This window comes from Lissotriton vulgaris, unplaced genomic scaffold (assembly GCF_964263255.1).
Source record: "Lissotriton vulgaris unplaced genomic scaffold, aLisVul1.2 SCAFFOLD_324, whole genome shotgun sequence".
NCBI classification, from domain to species: Eukaryota; Metazoa; Chordata; class Amphibia; order Caudata; family Salamandridae; genus Lissotriton; species Lissotriton vulgaris.
The window spans coordinates 740,252-762,450 of record NW_028246214.1 but is presented as its reverse complement, the minus strand read 5'-3'; the positions used below and the strand labels follow the sequence as shown (position 1 = coordinate 762,450).

Genomic DNA, 22,199 nt, shown 5'->3' with positions numbered 1-22,199 from the left:
CACTGTTAACCTTTGACCATTTCAGACGTCGATTTCCGTTTATTGGTTTTAGAGAGCCGCAATCATTCCGGGGCTTCCGGTGTTCAAAGATGCCTCCTCCAATTTGAATAGAGATAGGGTTATGGTCACTGAAGATACTTGTTTGGATTTAAAAATCAGTGACTAAATCGACAAGATCTCTAGAAAGAAGAATGTGATCTATGTAAGAACCGTTTCCAGAGCCTTTGTACGTGGGGACATCAAAGATGTGAGAATCCTCCGACATGGACATTGCAACAGTTAAGTTCCTGTCATCAGTTAGGTTGTTGACGTGGGTGCCACGCATCGAATGGTCAAAATGGAAACCAGACCTGTTGTTACATCCTAAGAGGCCAATAGGTGTCATTACAGGATTGCCACATGGATGCGCATTGAAGTCTCCAGCAATGAGGGTGCTTCGAGGCAGACTTGCTGCTTTAACTTTTAGGAAGTTGTGTAGATGGAGGATGTTACACTCCCTGTTTGGAAGTACAGCATTATAAAAATGAATGAGGGTGAGTGCCCTTTTACCACTCCTAAGCACCAGGGCTTGGATATGTCTGTTATTGGATTCTCTGTTTGAAATCTGGCAGATAAGTGCGTGGTTGATGTAAATTGCCAAACCCCCCTTTGATCTTCCACTGTTCGACGGGGCTGCTGGTTGGAAAAAACTTTGGAAGCCCTCAATATGTACATTTACGTCTTCCAGCCATGTTTCTTGAAAACACAGAATGGTGTAGTTTTTTATATATGCCACCCATGTTGGGTCCTTTACCTTGGCGGCCAGACCAGCTACATTCCAGGATAAAAGTTTTATAATGCGTGGTAATGTATGGCCTAGACCTGCTACCTGGGCCTTGTTTGTGGGTGGAGATATCACTTGATCCCCTCAAACAGTCATTGTATCAGCTTGCGTTTCATTGATGGTGAGTAAAGGGTTTGCGTCACTGGGGACTGTGCAATAGACTTGAATGGAAGAATGTGAGGGACTGAGCCCATTTAGAGTCAGCATGCTCTCTAATTGGTTTACTGGTGGAACTACCTTAGATGTTTCACCTGACTCTTGGATAGAGATGTGTGTACACTCTAATGTGGTGCTCACTATTTTATGGGAAAATACTTCCCTATTTGGGGACTCAGGAGGGGTAGAAGGGGGGGACAGGAGTACGATTTGTCAATCAATCTCATCCAGATAGTCTGGAGCATAGAGAGCGTCAAATCTGTTTGAAATAGGAACCCCGTATTGCATATTTAGATGATGTGGGTATGATTAGTACTGCTGTTGTGGGCGAGATAAGAACTCCCTTCTCTCTTGTTGTCTTATGGGATAGTTATTTAGCCTGCTCGGCCGTAGGGGTTCCTGCCTATAGTTTGTGAAGTCCATTAAGGTGGACGGGCCATAAGGCCATGAGGTTTCCCTGGGTTGGTAATGAGCCGTTGGCTCAAGCAACCCCACCTGACCATAGGTTGACTGTAATTGTGTTATATTTTGGCTAGGGTTATTAGAAGGGTAAAAATAACTCAAGTCCATAGTGCGAATCAGGCTATTTGTCACACCGCTTTTCCAACTGCTAATAAAACTAGCTGCACGACTGTCACCAAAGGTTACCACGATACAATCACCCTCAGTCGATTAAAATCTGGTTCCCACCCAGTCTACCCTTCTCACATGGGAGATGTGACCATTTATATGTTGGGGAATCGGTCTATGGGTTCTCAGCCAATGGCTCATCTTATTTTTTAATTCCACTTGAGATTCTGTCCTCTCACCCGCTAATTTGGGTACACCAATCATAACGATGGTATATAGACTGGATACAGGTGGAAGATTTATGTGAAGTGGTCTTTTAGCTACCATCGGTTTTAACATTTTATCTCCTGTTTGGTTTGTAGGTATACTCAGGTTTGATGTTTTAATTTGACTCGATGGTTCTATGTGGGTTGGTGCTAGTTTGACCGGGGAGCTCTCGGCGGCCCATTCACATTCCTCAATTTCAATGTCGGGTAAAATTTGGGCATTACTAAAGGTTGCAGCCGCTATGTGAGGTGGATTGACTTTTACGTCTAAGTTTATTACAGGTTTGGTGGGAGAGTTTTTTTCCTGGCGAGTTGGCAAATTTTGTTTGTTGGCAGTATTATGTGTGGCTTTCTTTGCCCATGCATTTTTGTTGCTAGTTGAAACAAGGGAACTACTAGCTGATACAAAAGTGGAAGTTGATTTAGGTGCGTTCAATATTTTGAGCAAGGTGGAAGATGCATCATTTTGGGCCCTTTCAAATTTCCCTAATGCCTTCTCGATGTTAATAACTCTCTCACTAATAGGCAACAAGAGAGACTTGACTAGGGTTTCTAGTTCACCCAGAAGTAATTTATTATTTATCAATGTGTGATCTGTCTGATCTGTGTGGTGTATAGACGTGTTTGTAAGGGCTGTCTGCTTTTTACTCAAAAGCGGACCTGGATCTTGACTGGTTGTAGATGGACATGAGTTTACTATTTTGGGGGCAGGATTAGCCAGTCTAAAAGTAGACCAAATGTCCTTAGCTGAGTAATGTTGTTTGGCCTTAAGGCGAGACATTTTTTTGACTAAAGATGTTTTTTTACTTCGTGTTCCACGACACCTAGTTGTATTTTTTATCACTTAACTTATTCCAGGGGCAGATTTTGTTGTTATAGATGTTAAACCTCCCGCAGGTGAGGCCCCTGGTTCTAGATGGGCTATGGGCGACAGACATGTGTTGGTACCGTTTTCACTAAGCAGCATAAGACTGTTGTCCCTGCTGTTGCCTATTGAGGGTATAGACAGGGCTATTGGTGTGTTATCTCTGGTTTGGGGACTAGGAAGCCCCGTAAACGACAACATTAAAATGGACTCTTGAGAATTCATTGTATTGTCCTTAGTGTTGACGTTTTCAGTAGTATGTAAAGAGAGGTCCGGGAAACACAGGTCTGGAGTTAATGAAAGGCGTCTTTCTGTGTCCTGGATGGCATCTGCCACTACACTGATCGTTTTCTGTAGCATTAGATCGATAGCAGTTATTGTGGGAAGAGGGGTATTGGAGACACTTTTTATTCTTGTTTCAGATCTCGTGGCCACAGGGGTCTTTCTAGTTTTAGACATCTTAACTTGATTTTCTTAAGTCTGACAATAATAAGTTACCCCTTGAGTAAATACTAGGTTGGTAAAAGTACAAAAGATCACCTTAGTTTGTTTACACGGCACAAAGTATCAAGGGGGTGGCCCGTCCCGTCCTCCTTGGTCCCCTGAGGGCCACAGAGGGCCCGCCCTTTGCCCAGGCTTAGCCCAGCGCAGCCCCGCGCGCTCCCGCGACGCGGGAGGTGAGTGCCGTTTTATAGCGCCTCCTGGAGGCCGCTGGGATTTGTGGTTTTTCTCTGTGTCTCCCCCACACTGCGGCAGCACTGTTGGAGTGAGGCTGCGGCGGGGGGATGACAGGCAGCAGTGGAGCAGCGTCGTAGGCAGCAGTCCCGGTGTCACAGGAATCCCTCAGGCAAATAAGGCATCCGTTAACAGTGTGCAGGCAGAAAATAGTTATACAAGCACCCGCTCCTCAGCAGGTGAGTGCCGTTTTATAGCGCCTCCTGGCGCTCTCCGCCTCAACGCGACTTCCGGTCGCGGAGGCCGCTGGGAGTTGTGGTTTTTCTCTGTGTCTCCCCCACACTGCGGCAGCGCTGTTGGAGTGAGGCTGCGGCGGGGGGATGACAGGCAGCAGTGGAGCAGCGTCGTAGGCAGCAGTCCCGGTGTCACAGGAATCCCTCAGGCAAATAAGGCATCCGTTAACAGTGTGCAGGCAGAAAATAGTTATAATCGCTACTAGTTCAGCCATACTGTGTATGTGTAATCATTATTGCTGGTGCGATTGTCATCTTCTGTATCTTTCCTGGGCCAGTCAGTCTTCTTGTTAAGACGCAGGTCCTTAACGAAGTGCGCTGCAATCTTCGGGTCCATGAAGTAGGTGGTCCTGCTAGCGTGAAATACTCAAAGTTTTGCCGGGTATGGAATATTTGACTTCTAACTGTTGCAGGGAGCATTTGATAGATAGAAAGTCTCTTCTGGTTGCTTGTACTGCCAAGGTGAAGTCCGGGTAGAAGGAGGTCTCTATCCCGATTGTTCAGGAGGCGTGCAATTATAGGCCTTGACGGTGCACAGAGGAAGGGGGAGAGCCAAGGGAGCGATGGGCGTGCACTACAATGCACACAGGTGAGAGCGACTCGCTGAAGAGGGTTTGCAACATTTCTTCGACATAGTCTTCTACTCGTGACATGGCAGTAGACTCTGGCACCCCTACAATGCGAAGGTTATTTTGGCTCGACCTGGCTTCCAAGTTTTTGTTTTTGTTTCGAATCACCTCAAGGACTTTCTCCATTCTGAGGAGTTTTTTACGAGTGTTCACGCTTTCGTCTTCTAGCACGGAAGTGCGCTGTTCCACATGTTCCAGGCGCTCCACATATTCCGTCACCTTTTCCTTTAGGCGATCCAACCTATCTGATGGAGAGTCAATTTTGTTATTGATGGCTGTGAGGGACTGTTTCAAGTCTCTGAACATCTCCCGTATATCCGGTTCAGGAGAGGTGTCGCCAGTTGAGTCTGCTTTCAAATGGCAGTCCTCCACAGTTGGAGGACCCCCGAGTGGGTCTCCTCTGCTCGAAGACCAGCTTTTGTAGCTTAGTGACCGTTTTCTCCATTTCCTTCCAGGGGTGATGTGCGCATTCCCTAGGTCGTGCGTGTTTCGCAGTGGCGGCGGTGTCCGCAGTTGCGCGTTTCTTGGTGCGCAAGTGGCAACACCCCCGTGCCTGATTACCTTTTGTGCGGCTGATCAACTGTCTATTGGGTGAAATGCGTCTGTTGTAGGTACTTGCTAGGCCTTTCTCGCTTCAGGACATGCGGTCACCGAGCAGCCCCCACTCTGCAGCACCCCAGGTGTGTGATCCTCAACTGTCCCACACATCATGGTGTTGTTACACACATGAGGTGCGTGGGTGACTCCGATTTTCAGGGTTCATCTCTAAGGTACCCTCTGACTGCATTTTGTATTAAATCCAACACTTGCATCCTTGTGGGTTTAATGTGCTGAGAAGTTTGCTACCAAACTTCCCAGGTTTTAGTAAAGCCATTATGGAGCTGTGGAGTTTGCAATAATAAACTCCCAGACTATATAGTCTTTATGGCTTTACGACACTTACAATGTAGAGATACAGGGCTCATGCCACTGTACCCTCACTTTGGGGCTAGTGCACCCTGCTAGAGAGGTGACTTACCTATGTTGTTTCTTCACTTTTCTCTGCACCAAGCCTGCAATGGCAGCTTGTGGGTGTTAAGGCACAGGGCCTCTGAGAGGTGCACAAGAGGTGGTGCAGCCCTTAGAGGACTTCCTTGATCACAGTGCCCTTGGTACCCTTAGTACCTTTTACAAGGGGCTTACCTGTGGCCAGAGATGTGCCAATTTTAGGTACAAAGGTACAGTTTTGTGAAAGAACATGGGCCCTGGAAACTTGATTGGCAGGGACCCATTGCACATCAGGTCAGGTTGCATCAGATGCCAGGCAAAAAGTGGGGCGTGACCATGCAAAAAGGAGCACTTTCCTTAAGGGCTAGACAGGATGTACCAGAGTCAGGCTGTTTCCACCTACCACAGTAGATAGGGTTCTAATAACGACGAGGGCGACAACAGTGTACCGATCTCCAACCGGGGGCTTAATCGTGGAAGGGGCATCCCTTGTAATATACAATGTCCCTCACCCTACTAAGCACCATTCCAGCTTACAGTGGATTGCAAGGTCGCCTTGCACTCCTACCCTCTTTCCTCATCTTCTTTTACCATTCTCCTTTAATGTGAGGGGAGGCAGTTGGTGAACTCCATGGCACTGTGGCTCATGTAATCAATCTCATCAACTGCTGCAGATCAGTCGGGCCCCATCTTGACTCCAAACCTCCACCAGATTGCAAGTGGGTGAAGGTGGACCCCAACACACCGTCCGCATCCAGTTCTTGAATGTCAAGGGGCAGGGGGAAAGTAGGCTGATCCCACTCTTCAGGGAGCAATGTCGGTCACTCTGTCCCCATGCAGGAGGTGCCAATCCAAGACAGCTTGTCTCACAAACTCCAGCAATGTCTCCACGGTGTGCAGGCCTCATCTCTATTCGTGGGCCCCAGAAGCCGCACCTCACTGCCACACCATCCAGCTGTCTCTTTCACCACGCAGGCACCCAGTGGAAGCCCATGGATCTGCAGGGGGTCCGCGGGACACTCAGTAGCTGCACCCTGCATCACCAGGTAGAGGTCTGCCTGCCTCAGCGTCGCCGGGCCAGGTGGGAGGCATAAGGCGTAGAGACTGCAAAACCTTTATTCGCAGCCATTCCCCGGAGCGGCCACAAGCTCCAGAAGCTCAGCACTGGCTACTGAGGAACATCTCCTCCAGCGCCGCACAGTGGACCGGCATCTGCGGCTCCAGGATCAGTTGCTCCAGCAGTAGTGCCCAATGCAGGCCCCCTCAGGCCCACCACGGCACCTGGGCACCAACCCATAGCAACAAGCGGTTGTGGGGGGGATCTCTTCCTCACCAAACCCGCCTTCTCCTCCATGGTCCAGTGTGCCCGAAAGCACTCGGGACAGCACTCTGCCCCTCCATGAGGCCGACAGTGATTGGAGGCGGCTCGCCCATACTCTTCAGCTTCCGCGAGGCATACAGCACTTTGCCACCGCCAGGGGTGACAGCATATACTTGTACCTGTATTTTTGGGGGCATGGGGGTGGTAGGGTAATGTCTGATTAGGTTTTTGGGGCCAGAGAGAGCATTTAGTGCTGCCGCTCTGCCATCTTGTAGGCCAACCCCACCCCATTCACACATATTTAAATGGTAATTAGTGACTGGGAGAAGTTAGCCTGCAGGAACTTCAAGTATAAAAGGTAGCTATCTAAAAGCTACTCTTCCTTAATATTTATTACAAATCCAACTTCACCATAGTATTGGATTTATAATACGTATTAAAATAGATGTTTAATTACTTTTCTAGCCATTCCTGAGATTCAGTATTAATAAAGATTTTAATCTTTACTTTGATTTTCTGTGGGTTAGCCAGACTTCCTAAAGTGAAGTGAAAATAGCTTTTAGGTGCTAGTCACTTTAAGGACATGTTAAAATTACATTCCTACATGTTCTACTTTTAAATACCATGCACCCTTGCTGGTGGACTACAAGACCTTTATAGGGTTCATATTTGATATATCACTTTTTACACAGCTACAGTCAGGCTACAGATGGTAGGCATGAAGCCATGTTTGCCATGCCACAGAAGTGAATGGCACAATAGGTGCTGCAGTCCACAATTGGAATTTAACTTCCAGGGCTGGGTCCACCTTGTACCATATACCAAGGACTTCTAGGTAAATTAAATATACCAATTAGGAATAGTTGGACCTTGTCCTCTCTGCAGTGTCACCCCAAAAAATGTTGTCTACTTACTGCAATTTTTTTCTGAAATTCGGGTTTCTTGGTCTTAGGATTCTGTGGACTTTACCACTGCTAACCAGTACTAAAGTGCTTGTGCTCACTTCGCTATACATGGTTTGATTTATAAATACCTAATTGTCATATTTAATTTACTTTTACGTCCCTTGTAGATTGGTATACCATATGCCCATGGCCTGAAAATTAAATGCAACTAGTGGGCCAGCAGCACTCATTTTGCCACCCACTTCAGTAGCACTTTAAAACATGTCCCAGGCCATGTCGGCTTGGCATTTAAATCACCTTGCCAAGCCTTAAACTCCCCTTTTATTACATACTAGCAGCCCGCCCCGACGTTGTCCGGGGCAGAAGGGGCTGGGGGCCGCACCGCTGCAGGAGACGTGCAGCAGAGCGGCCATCAGCGGGAGCAGCAGAGCGTACATACCAGCTCCCACGCCGCCGCTCCTCCCCGCATGTCAGGTGTGTGTCCCTTGCTCCTTCCTGCACTCCCACCAGCATCGCCGCTCCTCCCCGCGCTGGGCACTCCAATGTTGTGTGTCGGTCCCGCGCCACCGCTCCTCCCCGCATGTCGTGTTTTGTTCCCTTGCTCCTTCCTGCACACCGGTCCGGACAGCGAACGTCGCGTTGACGTGACGTCACACCCACACGCCATTGCGCCTCTCGCAAGCGTTGTGACGACGCCGAACGCCGCGCGCAATCACTGTATCCATACGCCCATACGGACTACTTTTCCCTTAACGTCCCCCCCCCCAATGTATATGGTGTGGTTTTCTATAGCCTATGTCCATCTCCTGGACCTCCCCTTTCCAACGCTGTATTGGGTGTTGCGATTGGTGGTGTTCTTTTCGAGTTTACCTGGCTCAAAGGACACAGTTCTCTCCTTATAATAGCAGTATAGATAAGTCCCCCCACCTAAGGTAGACCCTAGGTAACCTATAGTGCAGGGTGCTATGTAATTAAAAGGGTGGACATGTACTTTTAAGTTTGCATATCCTGGTAGTGAAAAACTCCTAAATTTGTTTTTCAATACTGTGAGGCCTACCCCTCCCATAGGTTAACATTGGAATTTCCTTATTACATTTAATACGCTGTAATTTCTACTTGGAAGCAGGTGGACATGTCATGTTTTGTACATATGATACAATATTGTGATGATAAAAACTCTTCAATGAAAAAGATCAGATTTTTCATTGTAATCTTAAAAATGCCACTTTTAGAAAGTTGACAATTTCCTGCCCTTAGCCCTTTGTGCTTGCAGTCTGTTTTGGGACCACAGCCCCTTGACAAAAAAGTTATTACAGTCATTCTGGATAAAAAAATCAGTTCCATAAACGGATTCAATGATCAAAGTTTTCAATTTTATTGCTACAATTCGTTGAAAAAATTTGAATGACCCCAGCCGGAATAATTGAAAAAAATAATGATCACTTACACCTGATAAGCCTGTGCTTTGCCTTCACACAAAGAGCCTAACAACCCTGTCTTGTCACAGCTGCAATCTTGGAGACAGGGCAAGGGAGTCAGGAAATTCCATGCACTTCATAGAACCTTTCAAAAGGCTTCTCCCACCTTCCAAAAGAAAGGCACCAGTGTAAAAAAATAGGACCTTCAATCCCACTTTTCAGTTCGCTTCTGGACCTGTGGATACTCTTCCGGGAAGAATGACTGCTGTGCTGCTACATGGACAGCCATTCTGCTGGACTGCTGCTCCAAAGGAATTGCATCCCTGATGTGCTGACCTGCTGCCTGCGTTAGAAGGATTGGACCTGCATCTCTTGAACCCAGAGTGACTCCAAGGGCTATTTGGCTGGCCTCCTGATCGGAAGCCAAAGTGACAACAGGATTCCAACAACCTTGCATCTGCACCTGGACTCTGCCATGCCAACTGGTGCCACCCCAGTCCTGGACGCATGGAAATTGGCTTTAGGTGCTCTGCTAGCCTCTGTGGATCCAGTGGAACCAACACACCTACTCAGCTGTGCGTCGCAAACCAGAGTGAAACCGATACATCGCAGCTGCTGCGTGGATTGGATCCTTCACCACTCACATCTCAGCTCTTTGAAACTGACACGTCGCCCCGCCTGCATGCCGCATCCTCGACGCTGGACTTGGCATCACAAGCCCTATTGAGGAGATCCCCTATGAGGACGCAGGCCCTCGCATCACAGCCTCGCTGTACCTCGGAACTGACTCATCGCTTCTTTGATGCAGATCCTCGCAATGCTCTGCGGTCCAGGGTTTAAGATACTTTGTTCAGCGGGTCTAACTGGGCCCCTCTAGCTAGCCCAGGGTTCATTGCGGTCGGCCACAACCAGATATCCACAACTGATGTTGTATGCCTTTTGGTGCTCTTTTCTCTAAAAAATCCAAAATTCGACATCACTAGTTCTACTAATTGGATTTTGTCGTTTTGGTGTCAAATCATTTATTAGAACTAACTTTATTTTTCTAAGTTGATTTGGGATTTTTCATGTTTTGTGTTTTCACTGTATTATATATGGTGTTTGGAAAGACAGGTGTTGAAGCCAATGATTTTACCCCTCTCACTTTTCAAATGTGGCAGGGGGCCTTCTTCCCTAAGGCAAGCAAGAAGGGCATGATATGTATTCTCCCCTGCCTGGCACGGCTGGTAATGGAATATATTTGAGATAAACAAGAAGAACTAGCTACTACTACAATGCACGTGTAGTGTCTGCAAAGAAAAAACAATTGTTTTTTTATGAAGGCCCTCCCCCACCATCCTATTTGGTGGCATGCTTCATCATCGGCCCCACCCGAGGTACTGAGTGTACCTCAGGTGTGCTGCGACGCCTGACTACAGCGGAGCGGGTTTTGGTACGTGAGTGTGGGTGCTGGTGCGTGGAGCTCCTGACCGGACCATAGGTTTAAGGCGGTACCGAAGACATTGCCAATGCGCACAGGTCTCGGACCCCTGGCAGAGACCCTTGGAACTTTGTCTCCCGCAGTTAGGAGTACAAACAGAGAGGAATCGCCTCTCACAATTACAGCACCTTAGCGTGTGCTACACATACAGGGTACTGACAGCACATTAGACCCCTGTACCACCCATCATATAGTGGTATTTCCAATGAAAGAAGAACCAACCTTAACTAAAGAGGCGTGTCGTCACTTCTGTAGTTATTCTGAAAGTTAACTTATGGGCTACTGACCATTTCCATATGTCTTTAGAGAATCATGAACGGGGGAATACTGAAGTTCTTTTCTGAAAAAGGCGGTGACTAGTGAAAACAGGAATCTGCTGTTAGCGTATTTTAAGACAAACTGTCCTTGAAGTGTGGGTTAGTATTGTGAACTTAATGTACGAAACATTATGCTAACTTCGAAAAGCCAAGCAACCTGTATTAAGTACAAAACCGTCCTTCCTAAATTTAATGTGAGTTAGCTGTTGACAAAACCATGCAAATAGCATATGCCTTCGCTTACTTAAGTTCAGGATCTTTGATTATTTACTTTGAAAACACGCATTGGCAATGCCAATAGGTTTCGGTTTTAAATGGCAGAGCTATTGGCTTCAGCAGTGCTTGTTGCCATCAGCATAAAATATAGAAAAATTACTTTCTATACTTTGAAGATGGCTGCCACATTGCATCATGCAACTCGGTGTTGCGTCATCACGTTGGGGACCATCTTGAAAGTATAGAAAACAGTGTTTTCTATACTTTTTAGAAGGCTGCAGCGTTCATCATCACGTTGTGTGATGCAACATATGCCCATCTTGACAATATAAAAACAATGTTTTCTACACTTTTCCGATGACCTCCATATTGCGTCTCAGCTTTCTAATATGCAACATGGTGGGTAACTTGAAAGTATAGAAAAACTTTTCTATACTTTCAGAATGGCGGGTCACTGATACTGCCTTTACCAGCGCTTGGTGACCGCACATATCATTGGTAAAGCAAATAGCTGTGGCCAATATAGTACATGAGAGGGACGGAAGTGGATGGTGACAAGACTGGGGTGCTAAGGGCAGAGTTGAGGGGGGAGTAACAAAGGCTCTGGGGAAGAATATTTAAACGAAAAACGATCCCAAACCGATTTGGAAGGCGGCGGGGAAGCAACATACAAGGGAAAGTGCGGATGGGGAGGAAAGCAACACAAGAGCGAGAGGGGAGTAAAGGCGAAAGTGCCACATGTGGGGCTGAGCAAGAATGCTGGCACGCCCATGGAATATAAAAAGGAAATAATGTTCAAGATTGCAGGCAACATCAGCAGTGGAAGGATGTAACCAATCAGAACAATGTCAGCCAGAAATGTTCCTTGGTGGAACAAACACATATTAATTAGGGAGGAAATCCATCGAAGAGGAAACAACCGGGACTGACAACGATGCTATCCAATCGTGAGCCAGGGCCTTACTGAAAGGGCACTCAATATATATCTATTAGAAAAAAAGGCCTGGCCAATAAACAGGTGAAGCTTTTTGTCGCTGAGACCTAAAAAGTAGTATGTCTCCAAAATGGAAACTTCCCTAGTGTAGTGTAGTTCCTATTTTCCCAATAGGCTCTGCGCATTGGAATAACATAAACAGCAGTGTAGAGGTAGGACTGAGGTCATCTAGGTCTCTACTGACTATGTTAAACTTAATTTAGGTTTGCGCCAGCTAGCTCAGAGGTCACTGGAAACTTTCTTGAATGAATAGGGAGGGATTAGCTTCCCTGGCTCAGACCAGAAGGGATTCAGTTTCCGACAACCGCATAAACATGACAACTTTGCTCCCTCAGAATAAGAGGGTATCTCTAGAGTCGTGTGAAAACAATAGACAGCTATTTCACTCAGTCAGTAGTGCATACTTAGTTTCACCAGAGTGCAGAGGAATAGAGAGACGTGCGTTTTCAATAAAAAGGTGTTATTTATTGAGCAGTCTTCTTCCTCATGCAAGAGAAATGAATTGCCACAATTGCAATACTTAAAGTAAAGTAAAGTGCGTACAGTAAAAGTAGTATTATGAAATAATACTGTAAAAGCATTATTATGGTTTCTAAGCCATATGATACTTTAAAATGGATAAAATATATACATACATAAATACATTGACTAACTTACTCAACTGGTGCTTCTAACTAAGCCTACCCCGGTGTACCTGACCTAAGCCTAACACGTGGGAGGGGATGAGTAAGTAGCAGTTTAAGTTAAGTTGGTTAAGATAGATTTGCCAAGAATCTGCATCAAGAATTCTCTCAAGAGTTTAATCAGCTCCGTACCTTGGTAATAGAATGTGGGAGGTCTGGTATCTCTTTCCTCAGGACTCGATATTCCAGCAACCCGCGAGGGTAGGCTGGAAACACCGGAGCTGGATTTTCTCGGCTGGAGAAAAAGACAGCGTCTCTCAGTGCGTCAAACGGGAGGGGCGGCTTACGTGGGCTTCTCGCTTCAGCTGGGCTCTCGGGGAAGTAGATGGCCTCTCTGCTCCAAACCACCGTGTGTTTGCTTAAGGCAACTGTTGGTATTTTATACCTGGAAGGTGCCGGGTTTGACGTAAGGTTGGACATAAGACGTCACTAAGAACTAACAGCTCTTTCTGGACTTCAGGAGTTCTTGTTCAAATCAAAACAAAAGCAGGGGGGATTTCCCGGGCTGCTGGAGGCTTGGTTTGTTTAAAGAACGCGTTGTGCTTTCTAGGAGTCAATGGGTTTAACCGTGCTGTGCTTTGGACTGCATGGGCTATTACTGAATATGGATCTGATTCTTATGCCTTTATCAGGATATTATTGATTATAACCTCACAAGGGCATAAATCAGGAATATTGAATTAGAGTCCTAGATATAAACACGACACTAGAACCCATAGAAAATATGGAGGTGTCTAGAGGATTTTCTTAGCCTGAATGCGCATCTAGTCCAACCTTCATTTGTGGCAGCTGCACTTTGAGTGGGAATGGGATTATGAATTTCCCACTATTTCATTTCTAATTTAGCAGGTTTTGCCAGCATAACCCATGACCATCCATTTGAATCTCCATTGGCGACACCCATAGTCCCCTAACTTCTCCAACATCATAATTTTGTAAAATACAGTTATAAAGTGGATTTCTGCATCTGAAATTTCAATCTGCATCTATAAATGTCTACAGTTCATGTGTCCCTGAATCAGGATCTAGGCATTTACGCACAGAGGTGACACCATTTGATGACCTATTAGACACACAATGGCACAAAAAAGTGTGAATCAGGCGTAAACTTTTCTTAAATATTTTGAATGAAACCCTCTATAGACCTATGGATCCACTCTTCTACTGTTGTGTTTTTCCAGCATTGGAGCCCGCATGTGGCGTTGGGAGGACGGCCAGCTGCTGTTCAATGTGGACAATATGGCCACTACTATGCTCAGCTAAACAACATCCAGAAGAGGCCATTTGAGCAGCCACAGATTCCTCAGGGGATTCAAAGAGCCGGCGAGTATTATGGGCAGAGAGAACAAGTGCAACCACAGTGGTAAGTGTAATTTGTCATCCATTTATCTTGGGCAGTCAGTGTTCCAGAAAGATCTCTGGGTGCTTAATAGTAGCAAGTTATACCATATCCCTAATCATTTGATAAAACAGTTAGAAGCATAAGTAAAAAGCCCAAGTTAAAAGGTGTTGGCTATCATAAAATGTTGTTTTCATTTGAAAGCGTACCTTTAAATAGTAGAGGTTGAGTTACCCATTACTGCAATGGTGGTAAACTGAGTTAATGCCGAGCCCCCATTCCATAAAATAATTTGGTCAGACCATCAAATGATGTATTTGAGAGGCCTGACATACAATGAAATAGCAGAAAGTAAAATAGATTGTTGGGAATTTTCTGCAGAAATGTAGGTACTTCAGAATTCTTTTTAAATGTAGGCTTCATGTAAAATACTGCAAGCGAGTCAAACTTTTCAAGTGACATTGGAGGCAAGGGCATCTTAAAAGTCCAGTAACGTTGTTCTGTGTTGCTTTTTTCCCTTCACCACATGTGTGAAATACAAAATAAGTTGTGAGCGAGCCATGGAATCAAGCTACTTGAGTGTGAGGAGCATTTATTGTCCAAGAAAGGTTCACAAAAATCCATGTTAAATGGCTTCCATTTATTTTCTCACATTCATATATTTAATATTCCGACATTACAACAAAATCTAGGGATTCCTTTAAAGGTTCTTCTTAACAGATATACTGGCCAAATTCTATTGATTTTTAAATACTCTTGTGACATGGCTGAGGTGATCCTTTCTGTCACAGCTACACAGCCTTCAGGACATTCCTTTACCAAACCCTGGTGACAATTGGTGGGGATGTAAATTGGTAATGGCAGCATGAAAACTGCACCCAGTAATTTTTGGGTGGTCCAAAATATCAAGATATAGGCTCAAAGAGGACTTACTTTTGTCTATAGAACTTCTACGAAAGAAAAGATTTTCAACATAAAAATAAACTATATAACTCAAACATCTTGTTTGGTAAACACAAAAACGAGTTTCCAAATCAAATGTAACACAGTAATAGTTGCACATTGAGATTATTAGTGGATCATAAATAGTCTTCATTTTTCTTTTGCTTTTTTTTATTGCATTCAATTGAAAATTATTGCATCAACCCCATATGTTTTGTGTGTATTCAGGCAAGCTCTTGATTGAAGAAAGGTTGTTCTATGTTTCAGCACCAATCTATTCCCCATAACCATGATGCAATTGAGGAAGCTGCTTCTGATCTCCAACATCTAATGATGTCTCATTTCGCGATCATTAGTGTGAGGAAAATCCCAGGACGTCTAGTGTACACTGTGAACAATCGGGATGGATCAGTAATCAAGCAGGAAAAATCAAGAATTTAACAATATCTATATAAAATATATACCTTTAATGAGTATTTGTTTAAAAACAACATATAGTGTGTGACCACGAGGTCAAACCATAAAATAAGAGTAAAAAATGAATCAATTACATACAGTTCTAATAATCAAACAACATAAAATTCATAATCAGTACATGAAAATTATACACAAAGATGCATGTAGTACATCAAATATTAAAAAGAGAGCATAAGAACTCGACGCGCGTTTCGGCAGTGAGACATAGAATAAATCCTGAAAATACATATATAAAAGAAAAATGTCTATTAAAATACAGTCCATATATCAACACATCAAAACAAGACCTTCCTTACTATCACACTAACCCTCCATTTCAATTTGTTCAATCAGTGGCAATGATTGGCAGAAAGATCTCTGTCGATTGTACAGTACCTGACTAACTATAACTGTTCATAGATTGATCCTTCATACCTGGTCTCAACCTATTATCCTAGAGAGACATAGCTGGTAACCTCTTTTTTGACCGCTATACATTAGCTATATTTCAAACGTTTACACTGTATCACCCCATTGGTGGAGGTTATAAATCTGAAGTAGATTGATTCATCATATATTATTATTATTTACATAATGCAGACACATTGTGTCCACGATAGGAACTAATACGGAACCTCTGTCCAAATTTATTGACTCATACCTACGCCCTCATGTGCCTAAAAATCACCTCTTATATTAGAGATACAGGCTCAATGATATCAAAAATAGAAAATCTACCATTCGATCCCAACAAAAATCTGTTGGTGACGATGGACATAGAGGCGCTGTACAGCAATATTCCGCAGCAGGAAGCAATATCAGCAACCAGTTGGTTCATCGACACCTATAACATCTTATGTCCTAAAGACTTCCTACTCGACTTGTTACAGATTGTCCTCTCAGAGAATATTGTTGAGTTTGGAAACTCCTTATTTCGCCAAGTCAAAGGAGTCAGTATGGGGGCATCTGTGGCTCCCTCCATTGCCAATATCTATATGGCAGCTTTTGAAACTAGATTCATCTACAATGAGGTTGCCCCTTTTTATGAATCTATTTCCCATTTGGTCCAGATATATAGACGACATCTTCTTTATCTGGACCAATGGGAAAGATTTGCTTCTTGAATTTCTTGAGTGGATCAATCTGACAGATGTGAATCTCAAATTCACTGCTCAATATAGTGAAACCCAGGTCGAATTTTTAGATATTATCATTAAGAATCAAAACAATAAACTTATTGTTGATTTGTTCATAAAATCGACAGCGAGAAACACCTTATTGCATTTCAAAAGTTTTCATCCGCGGTGCCAAAGGGAGAGTATTCCCTTCTCCCAATTTCTCCGAGTTAGGAGGAACTGTTCCAATCTATCAGACTTCGATATCCAAGCCCAAACAATGAGACAGAAATTTCTCAACAGGGGGTACCCACACAGATTGATACGAGACTCATATAAACGTGCGAGATTCTACGATCGTGACCACCTCCTAAAAACTAAGACACCCGCAGCCAATGACCAACTGGTATGTATAACAAAACATTCCACTCTTGACAAGACAGTCAGACATATTGTCAATTCAAATTGGCATATCCTCAACTCCAATCCCACCAGTATTAAACTAGAGAAGCCTATCTTTGCCCATAGGAGAAACAAAAACCTTAAGGATCTCATAGTACATTCTCGTTTTACAACTACGAATACCCAATCAGAATTTCTACAGAGATCAATCAATAACAATTTCCCAGTTAGAGGCACTGTCAAATGCTCATCTTGTAAATCCTGCAGTAACATCATTGAAGGTGAGTTTTTTGAACATAATGGCTGTCAGACTTCTGCCCAAGACATGTGGAATTGTAAGACTATGAACTGTATTTATTTCATTTTGTGCCCATGCCAACTTGGCTATGTAGGTGAAACCTCAAGGTCGGTCCAAACCAGGCTCACAGAACATAGGTCGGCTATCCGTACAAACAAACAACTAGCCCCCCTAGTGAAACATTTCAATGAAAATCACCATGCTCCAGATGACTTTAAATGGCGCATTTTAGAGAAAATCAGACTCCCAAACAATAAAGGTGGTGATCTAGTAAGAAAGAAAAGGGAGGTGTTCTGGATTTTCTCCCTGGGAACGTTCAAGAAGGGCCTCAATGCCGAGATTCTCTGGGAGAACGCCATTCTTTAGTATCCGTAAGTAACCGAGTTTGAGTCATCCCTAGATCTTTCAGTTTCGATAGGGTTCGGTGGCAATATTGCCAAGTGAACACGAGCTAACCAAACCTATTGGGAAGGCTATGTCTCTCCGACAATGGATTTCATTAATACCTATATGTTCTGTACATATCGATCACATGTAATGATTCTTAGAACCTTGAACACTTTGAATATTGGTAATTCGGGGGGGTTTTTCAGAATTATTATAAATATGTATAAGATTTAGAACATTATACTTCATACACCATTCATAGGTGAAGCAGACATGTTCCTTCAACTAATATATAGGCATATGAAAATACCTCCCTTAAATGAGCCCCATTCTTGAATTCTCCATCATCATTTAAGGATAACACATATACTCTACATGATATCTCTCGTGTAGGACACCCCCTATCTTTATTATATAGATACATGTTTGAAATACATGTATATGCATCTATAATACCGCTATTTTTCTTAAAGATGAATAGATCTAAAATATATAAAGAACATTCCAAATAACGTTGTATAGGGCTTTAGAATACCAGGTTCTATATTAATTATATATCCATTTAAAATGGATACGCTATCATCGTGAAAACGATTTTAAAATCTTAAGTAATCAAACAAACCCGAGAGTGTTCAGGCGCCATTTTGGATTGGGACGTGTTAAGTACGACTATTTCCATAGTAGTCCCTCGTTTAGATCTATGAAGATCAGTAACAACGTTGGGATTTTCGCGCCAAGAATTACGTTTAAATTGGACCCTAATTATCCTGCAGCTATCTTCAATTTCCGTGGAGGTCGGGTCACCACAACACGAGCGTCGGAGCAGCACCACCCTGCTGTCCGCCCCCTGTCTATTTTCCTAAGGTAAGAAATCCGTCGCGCTGGGTACTCTAAAATCTCTTCCATTTAGCTAGAATACGGATCCAAATGTAAACGTTACTGACTCCCAACCGTTACTCTTTTTACAGAGACGGCTGATCTATTTTCTGTGTGGAGGTCGGTTCCCCATAAAACGAGCGTCGGAACAGCACCACCCTGCTGCCCGCGTATTGTGTATATATTTAAGGTAAGAACCCAGGGCACTCCGAGATCACTATCACCCTAGTTTCATCACGAACTGAGATGCAAACTTTACTGATCCTCAACCGTGACTCTTTTTACAGAGACGGCTGATCTACTTTGCACGTGGAAATCGGAACCACACAACACGAGTGTCGGAACAGCACCACCCTGCTGTCCGTCTATTGTTTATTTATTAAAGGTAAGAATCTAGGCGTCCCAGGCACTTTAAATATTCTCCTGAAATTATGCCCTAACATGGATTGTGGTTGAAACTGAGATTGACCCGCATTTATGATTCTATCCACAGAAACTACTTTTATCTTTCCTCGAATCTACTAATACCGAGCAAGACTCACCGGATCACAACTCTGGTGCATTGTATAAATATCCAAGGTAAAATAGACGCTTAGTAGTTTTCGATGTTACACAAGTTCCACTAATAGAGAAAGTACTTAATATTTATGCCGACTACAGTAACTATCAAGTTCCTGTAGTAATGTTAATAATAGAGGTTTTTTACACACACTTCTATTTCTTTGCCCTACCAGCATTATTGTGACCATCGCCTGTATAAGTGATCACATCTGCGCTACGTACATAACCTACTCCATCGAAAATATCAAGGTATATATATATAACGCACTCGTACATAACTGTGGAACTGTATTAGGGTCCCATTAATACACACTATTTACTGTGGATTTAGAAGTAATTATAACTCTGAATGGTTATCGTCTGAGATTCCCCTCTTCCTCATTTTTTTTTAATATTGCTCGCCTCTAATTCTCTACCAGTTATATGACTGTACTTGGAAACTGTATTAAGCCATATCTGGTCTAGACTCCATCTACCCAAGTATCGGTTGCCATGTACTAATGTGGAGATCATGTAATTATATATCCTCAAAAGTCTATATGAATAGTTAGCAACCTATTATGCCATCAACTAAAGGCTGTCGCATTTCAAATATTCCCTTTTTCCTATCCCCTCCTTGTCCCCGATATATCCCATTCTTTGTTATTATAGGACTATCCACATGTCTTGCGCAGTATGTTTGACCCATTCAGTCGCATTCTTTAATAACCTCATCTTAGGTCTGTTCCTGTTTAAGTTATGTCCTCTCTTATATTATCAGGTGTTTTCCTTTGAAATTAATCTTATCCCATCCTAACTACAGAGGTTGTCACCTTCCATCATTGTTACTGCATGGATAGAGCGTCCAATGTTTGTAAGTAATCTCTCATGTACTGTAAACATATTTTCGTGTCTGCATTATGTAAATAATAATAATATATGATGAATCAATCTACTTCAGATTTATAACCTCCACCAATGGGGTGATACAGTGTAAACGTTTGAAATATAGCTAATGTATAGCGGTCAAAAAAGAGGTTACCAGCTATGTCTCTCTAGGATAATAGGTTGAGACCAGGTATGAAGGATCAATCTATGAACAGTTATAGTTAGTCAGGTACTGTACAATCGACAGAGATCTTTCTGCCAATCATTGCCACTGATTGAACAAATTGAAATGGAGGGTTAGTGTGATAGTAAGGAAGGTCTTGTTTTGATGTGTTGATATATGGACTGTATTTTAATAGACATTTTTCTTTTATATATGTATTTTCAGGATTTATTCTATGTCTCCTGAAGAAGGCGGTTCACTGCCGAAACGCGCGTCGAGTTCTTATGCTCTCTTTTTAATATTTGATGTACTACATGCATCTTTGTGTATAATTTTCATGTACTGATTATGAATTTTATGTTGTTTGATTATTAGAACTGTATGTAATTGATTCATTTTTTACTCTTATTTTATGGTTTGACCTCGTGGTCACACACTATATGTTGTTTTTAAACAAATACTCATTAAAGGTATATATTTTATATAGATTTGTTAAATTCTTGATTTTTCCTGCTTGATTACTGATCCATCCCGATTGTTCACAGTGTACACTAGACGTCCTGGGATTTTCCTCACACTAGTTGTTACCCTGCCCTAGGAGTCTATATACTACCCAGGGGGTCCTTGCTGTCTTCACTCATTTCGCGATCATTACACCCACACCTAGTAGGGTCAGCCCTCCCCTTGGGACTCCAACCTCATCCATAATTCCCAACTGAATTATTTTGGGAGAGAAGGCGAATGGGCGCCCCAACACCAGTGATATTGTGATGTGTGCTAGTAATGCGTAATTTCAGGGTATTGCCCTATGCTATGAAGGAAATCACCTTCAACTATAGGGCATCTTGTAAAAGTTTGGGGACTGAGACAAGACCCTCTTAATAACTACTTTGTTAGTAAGGTATGTCTTTTTTTTGTTTTTTTTTGGTCCTCATCTCACCTTTCAAGCCTCTGCGGGTCTTATGAAGCCGCCTTCTCAGTCTGACGCCCCCACGGCTTACCGCACTCGCTTGGGTCATCCGACCTGCCTCTTCTTTTTGTAAGAGGCCCTGGTGTAATCATAAGACCAAGGATGTTTACAGTAATCTTAGAGTCTTACCCCAGCCCATGAGAGGGTGCCATATATTCGTTGCCTTGTCCTTCACTCCATCATACTCTAACCGTGACATGGTGAATGCAGCTTTGAGCCAGTATTCCCTTTGGGGGGGTAGGGGGTCCTTCCACCTCTTGCACACCTCCCTTCTAGCCAGCAATATCAAATACAGTAATAAACCCCTATCTTTCTGAGAGAGGGTCTGGCTAAGGCGTCCATTATCTCCGAAAAACACCAAAGACATGTTGATTTCTATAAGGATTTTGAAAATGTCTCGTATGATATCTCCCTCCTCAGCCCAAAATTTTACAAGTGCTGGACATTCATAGAAAATGTGTATGTCATCTGCAAGAGGTGTCGCACACCTAGGGCATTTAGGGGCGGGGTGTGGGGCGAACTTTGCAATTTTTCCGGGGGTATAGTAAAGTCTATTAATAACGAAGAAATGTGTTTTTTTTAAACAAGCAGGCTTGACATATCTGTACATAATCTTTAGAGATGGTTCATATAGGGAGTCTGTTTGCGGCACAAGTGGGGTATCTATCCAAACTCCAGAGAAGGGGGGTACCGCTTGGTCTTCAACATCCAGCAAGCTGTTATACCATATAGATATTTCTTTATTGAGTGGACGGTTAGCGCTCAACAGGTCTTCAATATCTCTGTTCCTGCCGGTCTCCCCCTTTTCTGCTTCATACCATGATGTTAACTGCATGTATTTAAATCTTGAGAGTCCTTGCCCGATCTTTACCTTTAGGTACTCCCATGGATGAATCCCCCCGGAATCCAGCAGTTCAGACCAGTTTGTAATACCTGCCCTTCTTATCGGCAACGCCAAACTGTCCTTCAGACAGTCCTGTGTACCTGGTGCATCCCATACTGGGGCATTCTCAGAATGGTACCCAATGCCCCAGCTGCGCCTGAGCCTATACCATAGCTCCAGGGCTGCCCTCAAAACCTTCAACCGCACCCTCTTGAAAAACCTTGGTGACCCAAACTTGTACAAAAAGGCTTTTTTTATTGCATTCAATTGAAAATTATTGCATCAACCCCATATTTTTTGAGTGTATTCAGGCAAGCTCTTGATTGAAAAAAAGTTGTTCTA

The 22,199-nt window shown here is 43.5% G+C and overlaps 1 protein-coding gene across 1 annotated transcript in view; it reads left to right on the top strand.

Moving 5' to 3' along the window:
• The first annotated feature begins 4,918 nt into the window (after positions 1 to 4,918).
• The window catches only part of LOC147666043 (uncharacterized), a 158,953-nt gene continuing 141,672 nt past the window's right edge, over positions 4,919 to 22,199 (top strand). Inside the window, exons 1-2 of the mRNA XM_086949299.1 lie at positions 4,919 to 4,957; positions 13,780 to 13,961. Of these exons, the coding sequence (XP_086805425.1) occupies positions 4,919 to 4,957; positions 13,780 to 13,961 (221 nt within the window). The remainder of the gene's footprint in view (positions 4,958 to 13,779; positions 13,962 to 22,199) is intronic.